Source organism: Sminthopsis crassicaudata, chromosome 4 (genome assembly GCF_048593235.1).
Source record: "Sminthopsis crassicaudata isolate SCR6 chromosome 4, ASM4859323v1, whole genome shotgun sequence".
In the NCBI taxonomy this organism is placed as follows: Eukaryota; Metazoa; Chordata; class Mammalia; order Dasyuromorphia; family Dasyuridae; genus Sminthopsis; species Sminthopsis crassicaudata.
In genome coordinates this window covers 263,641,122-263,656,720 of record NC_133620.1, presented here as the reverse complement: position 1 = coordinate 263,656,720, position 15,599 = coordinate 263,641,122, and the positions used below count along the sequence as shown (strand labels likewise).

General features: G+C 34.8%; 1 protein-coding gene across 1 annotated transcript; it reads right to left on the bottom strand.

Moving 5' to 3' along the window:
- Nucleotides 1-571: 571 nt before the first annotated feature.
- On the bottom strand, nucleotides 572-14,706 carry LOC141566301 (glutathione S-transferase-like). Its single transcript, XM_074310655.1, has 6 exons — nucleotides 14,505-14,706; nucleotides 11,614-11,665; nucleotides 8,557-8,689; nucleotides 5,772-5,913; nucleotides 1,982-2,113; nucleotides 572-1,124 (listed from the first exon to the last, which is right to left on the bottom strand). The coding sequence occupies exons 1-6, from the start codon at nucleotides 14,589-14,591 to the stop codon at nucleotides 954-956; spliced, it is 717 nt and encodes a 238-aa protein (XP_074166756.1). The 5' UTR covers nucleotides 14,592-14,706; the 3' UTR covers nucleotides 572-953.
- Nucleotides 14,707-15,599: the final 893 nt, after the last annotated feature.

The window sequence follows — 15,599 nt, the reverse complement described above, 5'->3', positions numbered from 1 at the left end:
TCAGAGTATTGTCTCTAGCTGGAGACTCAGAGCTTAAGGGCAGAAGGTGGGATGGGGGAAAAGTAGGGAATTTTAGGTTCTTTTTGCTACATCTTTCTGGAACAGTGTTCATTTTCCATTCCCACTCAGTGACATCAAGAAGATGTCTTGACTTGATTGTGAATTAGCTTTGAGAAGGGCAGAGTCACATAAAGTCCTTAGTCTCACTCTCCCAGTCATACAAAAATCCTCTTGTAAATTCACAAGATGAGGGCTTTTTTAAAAGTGGAAATTTTCAGTTAATCTTCAAGTTTTTTCTTTGTATTAAAACTAATCATTTTAAAAAAGAAGAATAAAACCATGATTAAAGAATGTCATGAGGAGAAAGAAATAGGGTATTTTCTTTAATTAAATTTCTGGTTAACTGAGAAATAAGCATTTTTTTCTGTATTTTTTTTAATCTTGAAAATCTTTCTAAAATATTGGCAGATTGCTTTCCTGCTTAAATTCTGTGGAGTAAAGATAACTGAACTTTATTTATTTATTTATTTAATTGTTGTTAACGATCTTGAAGAACATTAGGACAGGTGCAAAAATCTAAAAGGAATTTAATACAGCATTTAGTAGGATTTGAATTTGTTTCATTTTTCTTAAAGAAATCTTTAGGATCATCTTTTTATATGACTTTCAATTTTATTCAAAAGTTTCCACTTTCCAGAAAAAAAAATAATAAGATTAATTGAAGGGGAAATAGTATGATAGTTGAGAAAGTGTTGAGTTTGAAAACAAGGAATCAGAATTCAAACTCTGGGGCTTATAATAAGCAATGTAAAAATTACATTTTCTGATTTATAACAAGCTCTACAGGAAGGCATCATATTTACTAGCGTTTGAACATAGGAATGGTGCAGGAGCACATGCTAGTTTTTGTTGTTGTTGTTGTTGTTTGTTTGTTTGTTTGTTTTCGGGCCTGACTACAATTCACCTACTATGGTAGTACCATGTTTAATAAACATGCCTTTTGCAAGCTTGAATATGTTCGTAGCAACTTTAAGACTTGCATCATCCATTGGCGGCTTTCTTTGACTGCCAGGCTGAAGGAATTTCTGAATCCTGGGAAGTTTGCTGACTCTGGCTTTGAACTCCTAAAATGAAAGAAATGATACCATCTGTAAATGAAACAATTAGTTGTGCATATTGGAGCAGGATCCCAGAGATGCTCTTGGCAAGATCCTGAGGGAAAGCTGTGGCAAGCATTTTCATCTGCTAGACAGTGATGTTTGAAAGTCCAGAAACTCCTTGCTTTGCAAATGAGTAAGGCTTCTGTTTTTCAGATGTAATGTAATATAATATAATGTGACATTATATTTATTATATAATATAACATAGTATAGTATAACATAATATAACTTATGAAGAAACAGCCTTCTTCTTTCTAAATGCATTAAGGTTTTTTTTCCTTAATTGCCAAAAGGCTTTGAGCTCTGGTTTTGCCCATGGGCTTCTTGTCTACCATTTGAAAAGATAGCAAAAAAATGATGTCTAAAAGTATAGACAGCCTCGTCATCTGAAGGGTGGGCAACAGGTTTTTGCTTTGAGTCACAGCACCTCATGAAGGCTATCTGAGGATTTGTGACCTTGGAGAAAAGGTACACAGAGAAAATTCCGAATCTTTTCAACATGCTTGTATTGATTGCTTATCTATGTGCCTGGTGCTGTGCTAAGCTCTGGAGTTACCAAAAAAATCAAAACTATCCCTGCCTATAGAAAAACTATATTTTAATGGGGAAGAGAACATGTACATTGTATACATATATGTGTGTGTATAAATATGGAGAGAGAGACACACAGAGATAGAAGACAGAGACAGAGACAGAGGGAAAGAGAGAGACAGAGACAGAGATACAGGAAGGAAATGCAAACAGAGAGAGACAGAGCAAAGGGAGGGGGAGACACACACACACACACACACACAGAAAGAGAATGCTTTGGATGTAATTACCTGTAGTTTAGGGAATGTCAAGAGAACATCAGACTTGCATTCTTCAATCATTAAGATTAATTCAAATAGATGTATATCTGCCCAGCTCAGCTGGTTTCCAACAAGGTAATTTTTCCCATGGTCTTTTAATACCTACAGGATTAATGACAAGGAGAGAAGAGATTTTGTGGGACTATCTGGCACATTACTTGAAAACAAACAAACAAAAAAAAAAATTTGAAGACTGAACATTTCCTCTGGCCATCCCCCATGTCTGGAGCACTTCCTCCTCCACTCTGTTAACTTACCTCTCTTTAAGTTCCAACTAAAATTCCTTCTTCTCCAGGAAACCTTTTCCAGCCCCTAGGCATCTAAGTGGAGCAGTGGATCGAATGCCAGGCCTGGAATCGGGAAGATCTGAGTTCAAATGTGGCCTCAGATACCTTCTAACTGTGTTACGCTGGACAAGTCACTTAAGCCTGCTTGCCTCAGTTTCTCCCTCTGTACAAATAAGCTAGAGAAGGAAATGGCAAATTTGTTAAAGAAAACCCCAAATGGGACAGAAAATGCCATCCACATCCAGAGAGAACTATGTAAATTGAATGTGGATCAGAATATAGTATTTTTTCTTTTTGTTTGTTTGCTTTTTCTTTCTCATGGTTTTCTCCCTTTTGGTTTGATTTTTTTTTCCCCCCTGAGGTTGGGGTTAAGTGACTTGCCCAGGGTCACACGACTAGGAAGTGTTAAGTGTCTGAGACCAGATTTGAACTCACGTCCTCCTGAATTCAGGGCTGGTGCTCTATCCACTGCGCCACCTAGCCACCCGGTTTGATTTTTCTTGTACAACATGACAAATATGAAAATATGTTTAAAAGGATTGTACCTCTATCAGATTGGTTAGTGTCTTGGCGAGGAGAAACATAAGGGAGGGAGAGAGAAAAATTTGGAACACAAAGTCTTACAGAAATGAATGTTAAAAACTATCTTTACATATATTTGGAAAAATAAAATACTATTGAGGAAAGAAAAGAAAGAAAAACCTACTGGAACACAAATAAACAACAAAATTTATCCGTACATAGATTGTTTTGTATGTATTTGTTTACATGTTGTCTCTTTCTTTACACTGTAAACTCTTTGAGGGCAGGGATTATCTTTTTTCCTCTTCTTGTATCCCTAGTGCTTAGCATAGAGCCTAGCACATATGGTAGGTGCTTAATAATTGTTTATTGAATGAATTAATGATATAATAAAAAGAGCAAAAGTATACAAAGAGAATGAGTTAGAAGACACACAAAAAATTGAGAAAATATTATCATCTTGTTGGTCAACAAACATTTATTAAGCACCCACCATATGCCAGGCCAGGCACTGGGATTACAAAGAAAGGCACAACACAGTCCCTGTTCTCAAGGTGCTCACAGTCTAGTGGGGCAAGCGACACAACTAGGTAGAAATGATATCTGCATAATAAATTAGAGATATTCCTCAAAGGAAGGAGAACTAGGAAGCCCTTCTTGCAGAAGGCAGGACTTTGCCTGAGACTTGGTGGGAAGCCAGAGGAGTCTGGAAGCACAAATGAGGAGGGGGAAGGTTCCAGGTGAAAGAGACGAAAAAGGAGGAGAGCAATAGAATGTTTTGTTCCAGGAACCTTAAGGAAGCCAGTGTCAGGGAATAAGTTTTATGAAGGCTGAAAAGATAAGGAGGGCCTCCTTCCCTTCCTCCCTCCCTCCTTCTTTCCCTCCCTCCTTCCTTCCTTCCTTCCTTCCTTCCTTCCTTCCTTCCTTCCTTCCTTCCTTCCTTCCTTCCTTCCTTCCTTCCTTCCTTCCTTCCTTCCTTCCTTCCTTCCTTCCTTCCTTCCTTCCTTTCTTCTTTCTCTTCCCTCCCTCTTTCCCTTCCTTTCCTTTTCTTTCCCTTCCCTTCCCCTTCCTTCCTTCTTCCCTCCCTTCTTCCTTTCCTTCCTTCAATCCTTCCTTCTTCAAAGGGAAATTTAATAATTGATGTCCAAGTAATTTCTTATTTTCTGAATAATTACTTCTCACAAATTACAGAAAAGATATAAGGTCTTCTCATATCTGTTAATGATCACCTCATATTTATCCCAAATCCTTTATAATATTCTTTAATAGTATTATAATGGCCTTGTTTTTATGATCAGGTTCTATTAGTATAATTAAAAATCCTCTTGGAGTTTTTCTTAGTATCACTGCACACTAAATGCCTAAAGTTTTTACTTCCATTTTATTCAAATTCTATTTTAAAATGTATTCAGCAAAGCACTAGTGCCAGTGCAAAAAATATATCTAGTAGTATGTAGCAATGTAAACTAAAAATCATATACACACACAAAAGCAACAGCATACAATATGGCAGGCATTAGTAATGAATTCAGGGGCATAGGCAATTCAACAACTGTGTAATCAATAACACAGAACTCCAAGTGGTACTTATTAGCAAGCCAGTACCTTTGTAGGAAATAACCCACAGGCAGTCATGTTGCATGATACATTTGGAATCCTACAGAAATCACTAGTTAGCTATAAAAGTGAATCCCAAAAGAGAACAAAGCCCAGCAAATCCTGGACTGGAAGGGAGGAGGGAAACGGTAAAGAAACACTTTTACTGAAGAATAGAGATGGGAAATTGAGTTTAAAAAAATAATTGCTTTTTGATGAAATGAAAGCTATTTCAGCCAAAAAGAAAATTTTAAGCTCAAGGAAACTCATAAAACTTCAAAAATAAAATTAACAAATCCCCAGGATAAGTTAAGGTTAACAAGTCAGTACCTTTGTGGGCAATAACCCACAGGCAGTCATGTTGCATGATACATTTGGAATACTACAGAAATCACTGAGTTAACCATAAAAGTGAATCCCAAAAGAAAACAAAATCCAGCAAACCCCAGACTGGAGGGAAGGAGTGGGGTGGAGATGAGGGGTTGGAGAAACATTTCTGGTGAAGAATAGAGGAGAGAAAATGAATTTTAAAAAATAATTGCTTTTTGATGAAATGAAAGATATTTCAGCCCAAAAGAAACATTTTTAAACTCAAGAAAACTCATAAAACTTCAAAAATAAAATTAAATCCCGAGGATAAGCTAAGGTCTATTCTAGTATGGCAATCAGTAAAACATATGACATATCCTAGACCCAGGTTACAGTACAATTTGATTCCCTTTTTCTTTTTCCATTGTCCTTTAGCCATATTAAGAGCCCAGTGGGACTGACTGCATCTTCAGGTTGTGTTGACAATTTATTTTCAAGAGTTGTAAATTACTGAGGCTGTGTTGTTTCTAATATCCTTTTATAACACCTTTAAAAAAAACCAACAAATATTTCTAGAGATATTTTCCTACAATGGTTTCTGTGAATTACCTCTCACCATCTGTCAAAACTGCCTCATCCGGAGACATATTTTTTTCCACTGTGACAGAAAACTAGACAATTGGGTAGTGTCACAACAAAATTCTCTTTTGGCCATTGTTTGGGTAGGTCGCTGCCCTCCTGAACCTCCATTGGCTCATCCATAAAATAGGGATAAAACTTATACTGTTCAATTAAGAGATTGTTAGGAGAATAAAGCAAAATAATGCTTAAAATATTTAATAATCCTAAAACACTTGATAAATGTAAATGCTATTATTATAACATTTAAAGCTTTTTTACAATCTGACTCCAGCCTTTATTTTACATTACTCAGATTCTCTGTGCCAGTGGTCTTTCTTCTGTACCATGGAGCCCCCAGTGTTTCTGCCTTGTCACGTATTCGCTCAGATTGAAATAAAAAAGCTGTCACATTGTTCATTCCATACCTTCTCATACACTGGCAGGAATCTGTCAGTGGCTTTCTCGAGAATGAACCTGAGAGTCTCCTCCTTCTCTTCAGGCAAAGACAATGGGGAGAACATAATTATGTCGTACAGATCTCTCATTCCCTCCACATACATGTCAATACTGGAAAAGGAAAAAAGGCATTAATAAAAATATTATTACTAGCCTATTGTATTATTGAGAGATTCTAATCTTTAAAGCTTTGAAAGCTTTAAAGCTTTTTTTTAACATGTCATTTTTTAAAAATTTTAATAGTTTTTCTTTACCAGATATTTGCATGGGTAATTTTACAACATTGACAATTGCCAAACCTTTTGATCTAATTTTTCCCCTCCTTCCCCCCTCCCCCAGATGGCAGGTTGACCAATACATGTTAAATATGTTAAAGTATAAGTTAAACACAATATATGTATATATGTCCAAACAATTGTTTTGCTGTACAAAAAGAATCGGACTTTGAAATAATGTACAATTAGCCTGTGAAGGAAATCCAAAATGCAGGCGGACAAAATTAGAGGGATTGGGAATTCTATGTAGTTCTTAATCATCTCCTAGAGTTCTTTTGCTGGGTGTAGCTGGTTCAGTTCATTACTGCTCATGTCATTATTATTAAATGCAGGAACAAAAAAAATATATATGAAAATGCCTTTAAGGTTGTTGTTCACTGTTTCAGTTATATTGTGACCCCATTTGGAATTTTCTTGCAGAGATACTGGAATGGTTTATCATTCTACTCTAGCTCATTTCACAGAGGAGGAACTGAGGCAAATTAGATTAAGTGACTTGTTTAGGCTCATACAGCTAGCAGTGGGAGGTCCAATTTGAACTCTGGAAGATGAATTTTTTTCCCTCCAGGCCCAGCCATCTATCCACTGTATGACCTACCTGTCATTTCCTCATACTCCCAACTACAACACAGCAATGAAGAATATCATAAATAAGCTTTAATTTAATACAAACATTGAGAGGCACCATGGAGTAGCAGATATAGAGCAGGGCTTCTTAAATTTTTTATGTCATGACCCCTTTTCAGATTAATATTTTTAAAAGCATAAAATGAAATAGGATGATGAAGGAAACCAAATTTCCTTTATATTAAAGATATAAAATTATATATCCTTTATATATTATCAAAATTATATCAAATCATATAATTTGATTATATATCAAATTATTATATCAAATATAATTGATATATTATATCTAAAGATTTAAATAAACAAGTTTACAGGCCCAGGATAAGAATAGTTCTTAAATCATATGCACATTAAGGCCCAGATGTTGAAAATTGTCCTTCTACTGATTGGCATCTGAGATCTTCTTTAAACTAGAAAAAAGGCTTCAGTCAAGGCTTTAAAAAAATCAAATCCTATTTTAAAACACTTTCACTTAGTTTAGACAAACATGCAAAATCACTACTGTAAAGCAGAATTCATCAATGAGATTTTTTACTTTTATGTTTTAAGCAGAGGAAATATCAACCAGATAAAGTGACAAGTCACTTCTCATTTATAGTTTATTTATAGTCTTACGGAGGCCCTGAGAGGTTAAATATCCTTCGTAGGATCACACGGCTGGTGTCTGTTTAAGTCTGGACTTAAATCTAAGTCTATAGTCAGCAAGATTTTTCACTCTTTGTATCATCAGGGCCTGGGCAGAATGCCCAATTTCAGTCATTTCAATGAGGTCTGACTCTTTGTCGCCTCATTTGGAATGTTCTTAGCTGAGATAATGGAGTGATTTTCCATTTCCTTCTCTAGCTAACTGAGGCAGAGTTAAGTGACTTGCTCAGGGTCACACAATTAGTAAGTATTTGAGGCCAGATTTGAACTCTGAAGTCAAGATTTCAGACCAGCACTCTCTGCTGCACCACCTAAGCTGCCCACTCTAACATATATAGTAGGCACTTAATAAATTCTTGTTGATGGATTGATTTACCCCAATATGGGTTGCATGGCCTCTCCATGATGAGTTAATAAACTCAGAAGCTAATTTTTTAAAACAACCTCACTTTCATTAATCTAATAATACATTTATGTTCATTAATACATTTAAATTCATACTTTTATAAATTATTAAAAATGATTTTAAATTATAGTTATTCTATTTTGAGATCTGAAGCCAGTATTTCTTCTCTTCTCAATAAGACATCTTTGTATGTGAGTGGGCTAGTCCATTATATATAAGCCTTAACATGTTAGAAAATTAAGACAGGGTTCCATAAACATGTCATTAGATTGTAAGCTCTTTGGGACTGTCCTTTGCCTCTTTTTGTATCTTCACCATTTAACAGTGCCCAGCTTATAGTAGGTACTTAATAGTTATTGATTGATTGATAAGCAGCTTACAAAAGCCAGTATCAATTCTTTATAGTCAACACTCTACTAAGCAATTAAAGATTTAATTTCCTCCTTTGATTGCCCTCTACTTTGTAAATATCATTAGAGATATCTTTATTAGGGTATCTTGGATTTAGGTCATGTGGGAAAGGAAATTAAAAATTTTATGTGTTTACTTTCATAACATACTGATAAGAATTTCTTAACATCATTTCATTGATCTGCAAATAATAGATTAAGGGGAAATAATAAATAAAGAGCGGGCCTTGTAATCAGAAAGATGTAAGGTCAAGTTTTGCCTTTGACATCTACTTGATGGTGTGACTCTGGGAAAATCATTTGTCAGAATCCATTGTTAAGTAGACATTTCCTTAAATAAAAAAGGTGACTTCTATGTTTTATTATAAATATGGAATGATTACTGTACAGGACTTGCTCCTTCAGGTCCTTCCCATATAAGTTGTATTTTGCAGCTATATATCTTAGGATGGCTCTAGTTTCTACCATCTTCATTCCATCAATTTCAACCATTGGCACTCGTTCATACATTAATTTCCCACCTAAAACAAAAACAAACAAACAAACAAACAAAAAAAAACACAGTTCACACGGCTAAGTATCAGAAGCAGGATATGAATCTATGAGCTCTGATTTTAGAATCAATGCTTTTTCTACTGTATCATACCACACTATTTTCCAAGGGGGGAGTGGAGGTTATTTTTGAAATTTTAATTTTTTTCTGGTTATACATGTATATTAACTTTTTAATACACATTTCTTTATGGATAATGTTGGGAGAGAAAATCAGAATAAATGGAAAAAATCACTAGAGAAAAAAACAGAATAAAAGAAGTGAACATAGCATGTTCTGATTTATAGTCAGTCTCCATAGTTCTTTTTCTGGATGCAGATTGGCATTTTCTATTCCAAAGTTTATTAGGTTTACCTTAAATCACTGAAACACTGAGGAAACCCAAGTTGATCATCACACAGTCTTCCTGTGATTGTGTACAATATATTTCCGGTTCTGCTTGTTTCACTCACCATCAGTTCATGTAAATCTTTCCAGGACTTTCTAAAATCAACTTTTTCATCATTTTTAAATAGAACAATAATATTCCATTACCTTCATGTACCACAACTTGTTCAGCCATTCCCCAATTGACAGGTATTTATTCATTTTCCAATTCTTTGCTACCACAAAAAGAGCTGCTACAAACATTTCTGCACATGTGGGTCCTTTCCCCTCCTTTATGTTTTCCTTGGGATACAGACCCAGTAGTGGTACTGCTGAGTCAGAGGGTTTGCACAGTTTTATAGTCCTTTGGGCACAGGAAATGAAGTTATTTTCATTATAGAGACCTTGCTTCCCATCCTGCAAATGAGATTGTGCGGCTACTAAATAAGGTTGTTCAAAATATTAGGAATGATTAACTTACTCTCTTTCATACATTCACTGACCCAGAGACACAGCTCTTTGTTGTTCCTCAAACTAAATACTTCAGTTTCTTAATTTTGGCCATTTTGCACATGTGTCCCCCATGCCTAGAATGCTCTATCTCTTCATCTCTACCTCCTATCTTCCTTGGTTTTCTTCAAATCCTAGCACAAATCCTATCTTACAAGAAGCATTTCCTGATCTCCTGCTCAATTCTAGTGCCTTTCCTCTATCGGTTATCTGCATTTTACCCTGATATACCTAATTTATTCATATTTTGTTGTCTCTCCCATTAGACTGTGAGTTCCTAGGGAACAGGCTCTATTGTTTATTTTTAAATTTTTAATTTTTCTCATTGATTTTCTCTTATTTTTACTTTTTCTAGAACTTAAAAAAAATAAAATGAACATTCCCATAGCATAATAAGGATAGAAAAAATAGAATTGCTAAAAAAAAAAAAAAAAAAAAAAAAAGATGTTTTAATCTTCCTATCCCCAGTGTTTAGTGCAGTGCCTGGAATATGGCAGGTGTTTAATAAATGCTTCTTGACTGACTGAAAACTACTGCTGGAATGCCTTTACATGAATACCTTAGCATGCGAAGTACTATGAATGGTAAACATGAATACTGGAAGGAGCTCTAAAGATTTATCTGTTATCTTGTTGGAGTAGGGAACTCTCCTTAAGTGGGAACTTCCACTACAACCCAAATGGCAGTTCTATACAATCTATTTGGGTAATCTGTTTCTCCACTTAAAGAATTCCGCCTTCAAATCTTAACTTAAAAATTGATCTGCTCTTTTCTGCCTCTCTAGCTTCAAATACAAATTATTATTATTAATATTATTATTATATCCAAAGCCCTTCATGATGTGGTTGCAGCTAGGCTCATTATACCTGACTCTTGTTCACACACACACATCCTGCCTCCCAGACAAAATGTCTTACTTGCTTTTCTGCACCCACCTCCAGTATTCTTGCCTTTATATGAGCTGACTCAATCCCTGGAATTACTTTTCCCCTGAAATTACTTTTTATTAGAATTTATTCTATATTTACTTATATAAGTAGCTAAGTAGCTTGGAGAATAGTGTTGAGTTAGGAGCTCAGTTTTCTCGGACATTAATTTGTTAGCTGTATAATCCTGTGTAAGTCACTAAAGCCCTCAGCTTCAGTTTGCTCATCTGTAAAATGGGAATGATGACAGCCCCTATCTCCTGAAGTCATGAGGATCAAGGAGATAATATTTGTAAAATGCTTTGGAAACGTGTAAATGCCATGATGACAGTGGCTGTGAGGTTTATGCACGATGTTTCCCCCTAAAGAATATAAGCTCATTGAGGGAAGGAACCATTTCATTTTTTCATCTCCAGAACCTTGGTTAATATCTCATGCATAGTAAATGCTTAATAAATGCTTATTGATCAGTTGGTTGATCCAGACCATTTCTTTAGCTCCCACTGCCATACTCTAGGCCAGGACCTTCCACTTAAATCTTTCAATGTTTCTGATTGGTCTCCATATCTCCAGTTTCTGTCTATTCCAAAACAGACTTTTATAACTAATTTTTTTGAAACATAATTATCAAGATATTTCTTTGCTCATTCACAAAAAATACTCTCCAATAACTCCCACTTGCCCACTTTTTCCTCACTTTCAAGTTCCTCCATCAATCAATTCCAAGCTAATCTTTCTAGTATTCAATCCCATCACTTTTTTTGCACCATTATTCCTCTAGAGAAGGCAAAGGTTTTTACCTTTGTTCCAGGAGAAAAAAAACAAAAACAAAAACAAACCCTTTACTTTCTTTGCTGTTGGTTGTTTTGAAATTTAAGCCTTTCTTCTGAGATACAGAGAAGCACAGTTGTGTACTACTATCTCATGTAATTCCCAATCTGTACTATGATTTATAAATATACCTTTTCACAACAATAGAAACAGAATTTTAGGGCTTGAAGGGTACTCAAGAGACTTTCTTTTCAGGCAAAGCAATAGGAGTTAATCTGATCTTCATGGCCTAGCACAACAGAACAAGGCTTTAACTCACCCTTAATTAAATTCTCAAATTCTTCAGCTGTTTCAAAAAGTTGTTCTTCATACTAGAAAGGAGAAGGACACATGAGGCTATCAGAATTATAGAATGTTCACATTGAGAAGGAACTCTAGAATAATCACCTCAAGATAATTGGGTGGTATAATGGGCAGGAGTATAAATCACAAAGACCTGAGTTCAAATCCTACCTTAGATATATATTATATTTATTAGCTGGGAGACTCTGGACAAGTCATTTAATTTCTCTGAAGACCTTGGACTAAGTGAACTCCAAGTTTACATCAATGATTCTGATGTTCTTCTCCAGCATTTCTTTTTTGTTTCAGAACTCCAATACATTCTTAAATGTAATATTACTGAGGGTTTACCCAAAGAGCTTCTGTTTACATGGGTTTTATCAATATTTTCCATATTAGGAAAAAAAACTAAAAAATTATAAATGTTTAATAATTTAATAAAACACACCCAATATAAATAATAATGTAATATAATCAATTATGTTTTATATAACATAATAAAAATAAATAAATAATAATATATCATAATAAATAAATAAATATTAAAATATAAGTAACATATTTTAATGAAATTTCCAAAACAAAAAATTAGAGTACCATTGTTTTACATATATTTTGCAAGTCTTTTCAATTTCTAATCTAATAAATTCTTATATCTGCTTCTGCATTCAGTGTTCAGTCTGTTGCAATATGTTGTTCTGGATTAAATATATTTGTATCTATACATAGACACATACATATACATAAATACACATATATATGCATGTATATATTCATATATGTTATATGTACACACACACATATGCCTATATACAAAATCCAGCTCCACACAGATATGTAATTGGAAAAGGGAAACATATTTTAATTGCTTAATCATGTTTTAGGATTATTATGAAAATAATTTCAATCTCAAGGTTCCCTGAAAGAATCTTGGGGAACTTCAGACTATACTTTGAGAATCACTGTTCCAATCTATTTTCCATCCCCTCTACTTTAAAAAAAAAAAAAGATGAGTCTTAAAAGAAATAATAGATTATCAGTTCCTAGAGAGTAACAATTTGTACTTTTTCATTTTTGTATCTGGTAGAGTACAAAGTGTAAGTCAATACAAAAGATCTGTGATTCTGGCAATCATATTATGACTTAATATGTAAACTCTGTTGCCAGGATCATACTAGTGTCAGTGACAATATTTGACTTCAAATCTGTCACTACAATCATTACAGGCTACCCTTATACTACTTTTGCAAAGAGAGAGAGCAAAAGTATCTGGATCTGTGATTTCATGGATATGGACAGAGGTATCAAACAGGTTGCCTGTAAAATTCCTGAGTATATTCCCAACCAGATTAAAATGTAATTGGGAAATGTTTATAAATAATTTAGTGGTCCCCTTTTCTATTTGCATTTGACACCACTAATGGAGGGAACTCTTGCTGAAGAAATTCTTCCTATTGGCAATTTATTGACTGTTCTGCAAGATAGAGTCTTAGAATCAAAAGACCTGGGTTCACAATCTATCCCTGTAACTTATGAATGACCTTGGCAAGTCATTTAACTTTTTTTGTGCCTCATTTTACCTGTCAATAAAATGAGGCAGGCAGACACAAACTAGATGCCCCCATGGTCTCTTTTAGCTCTCTATCATCCCATGATGCTATGACTTAAAAAAATCACACAGCTAATTAATGATAAAGCCATCATAACAATAGGAATCTCCTGTCCCCCAAACCAGTGTTTTTCACTGTCACACTGCCTAATTAATATTATGTCTATTATTAATAATCGTAATTACTGCTCACAGGCTCATGAATTGAAACTCAATCTGTTTACAAGGCAACTAAAGGATATGGTGATAAAGTACATGAAGTAGTCTTTAGCAAAACTTAAGTCCCTCAGATCCTAAGATGCAGGCAGAGATGGAAGGGATATTGAAGGCCATTTTATCCAAACCCCTCACTTGAAAGAAAAGGAAACTGAACCCCAGAGAGGTGAAGTGATTTACTAATAACACTTAGGAGCAGGAGAAAGCATTCATTACCATCTGAAATATTATTACAAACATTTCTAGCATATCAACCTAAATTATGAATGTTTAAAAGTTTAGAAACTTCTTGCATATTTTATGAAGACCCTGTATATAATGAATCCAAATCTTCTCCACTTTCTGCCCAACAAAAAGGAAGTCAACAAAAATGGAGACTATTAAAATTTCTTTAGAAACTAACCCAACCTCTGTTCCTTGGTATTTTTCAATTTGTCAAAATGATGGGTTTTCAAATGAATGACAACACTAAGCAATAATATCCAGGCAGTTAATCAAATTAATGGGAACCAGTATTCCTTTTTTTTTTTTTTTTTGTTAAGGCATAGAAAAAAATTTTTAAGGAGTCACAGAATGTTGAAGTTTAGAAGGGCATCTGAGAAATAATCTAGTTCCAGCCTCCTATTCCAGAAGTGATGAAATTGAGACTCAGAAATACAGGCTAGTTTGCATATAGCTGGTATGTAGTTGTGACAGGACTTGGAGCCACATCTGCTGAATCCAGTGAGCTTTACACTAGATTCTGATTCTACATTCAGAAGAAGAATTCAATTAACATTTATTTATCAAATTAAATTTGTCCTTCAAATTGCACCTATGACAATTCACTATTTATTTAAAAAAGAAAAAGAAGAAGAAGAAGAAGAAGAAGAAGAAGAAGAAGAAGAAGAAGAAGAAGAAGAAGAAGAAGAAAAATGGTGATCACAATGATTAGACCCTTTTTTATGAGGAGAGTCATTCAGTAAGTTTCTTGTGACTTCTCCATTAGTAAATATTCAATTAATCTGAAGAAAAAGAATCCATCTAAGAAATTAAACATCTACCTCCACACCAGCAGCTGCCAAGAGCCAGCGCACTGATTCCATTCTGCCTCTTCCATTGAAGTAATGAAGCTTGGGCTTCGCAGCCATGATTTTTCAATTCCTGGTTTTCTGAAAAATAACAGAGAACTAACAATCTGGCTAAGACCTAGATACAAGCAGTCCTTTTTGTAATCTTGACTCCACTGGGAATACATGAGGAAAGTCCAAACACTAAGGGCCAATGATTCAGAGGGCAGATTGGGAGGATGGAAGGGGGAGGAGAATCATGTGAAAGGCAGAATTCAGACTTCTCCTTTCCCCCCAAAAAACAGGCTGAAGCAGCATGAATCTATTTAACTGATGGAAATGTATTTGGACCTTTTGTGACTAGTAACTGATCAACTGAATCTGGACTGCATAGGATACTTAAAATAAAAAGATGGAATTTCTTTCATTGTATAAGGAATATCTCCTAGGATAATTTTTATCATTTTATTAAAAGTTAGTCTTTCAAGTCTGGAAATCATGCATCCTATATAAATCCCTTGCAGTTATACAAATGTGGCTCAAACCATAACTGAGTCATTCACTATCAACATCCAGGAATCATTAATCAAATAGAGAAGTTTTCATTAAGGACAAATACCAAAATAAATCACTTAGTTCTGTGCTTTGATTTATACACTAAGCTTTCTAGAGAGGAAATTCCTTCTGACAATATAGATCTGTCATTGTCCTGGGGTTTTTAGTCTGAGAGTTGCCTGGTACACAGATAGATTAAGCAATTTTCCCAGGGTCACACAGCCAGTAGAAATCAGAGGCAGAATTAGAATGTAGGTGTTCCTGAGGCTGAGGTGATTTGTGTATCTACACAGAACATCTCTTTTTCCTCTCTACTGTAGAAATCCATTCCAATAAAAATATAGTTACCTTACCATAAGGACTTATTTCAAATTGACAAGAAAAATATCAAAATACATAAAGAAATGCAATTCCCCATAGATTCCCATATTGCCAGTGAGAATGGCATTCTCCATATGGAGACTCATAAGACTCATAAGATCCCAGGGTTATGGCTAAGCTAGAATACCCTTAATGGTTCCCTTCCCAGACAAT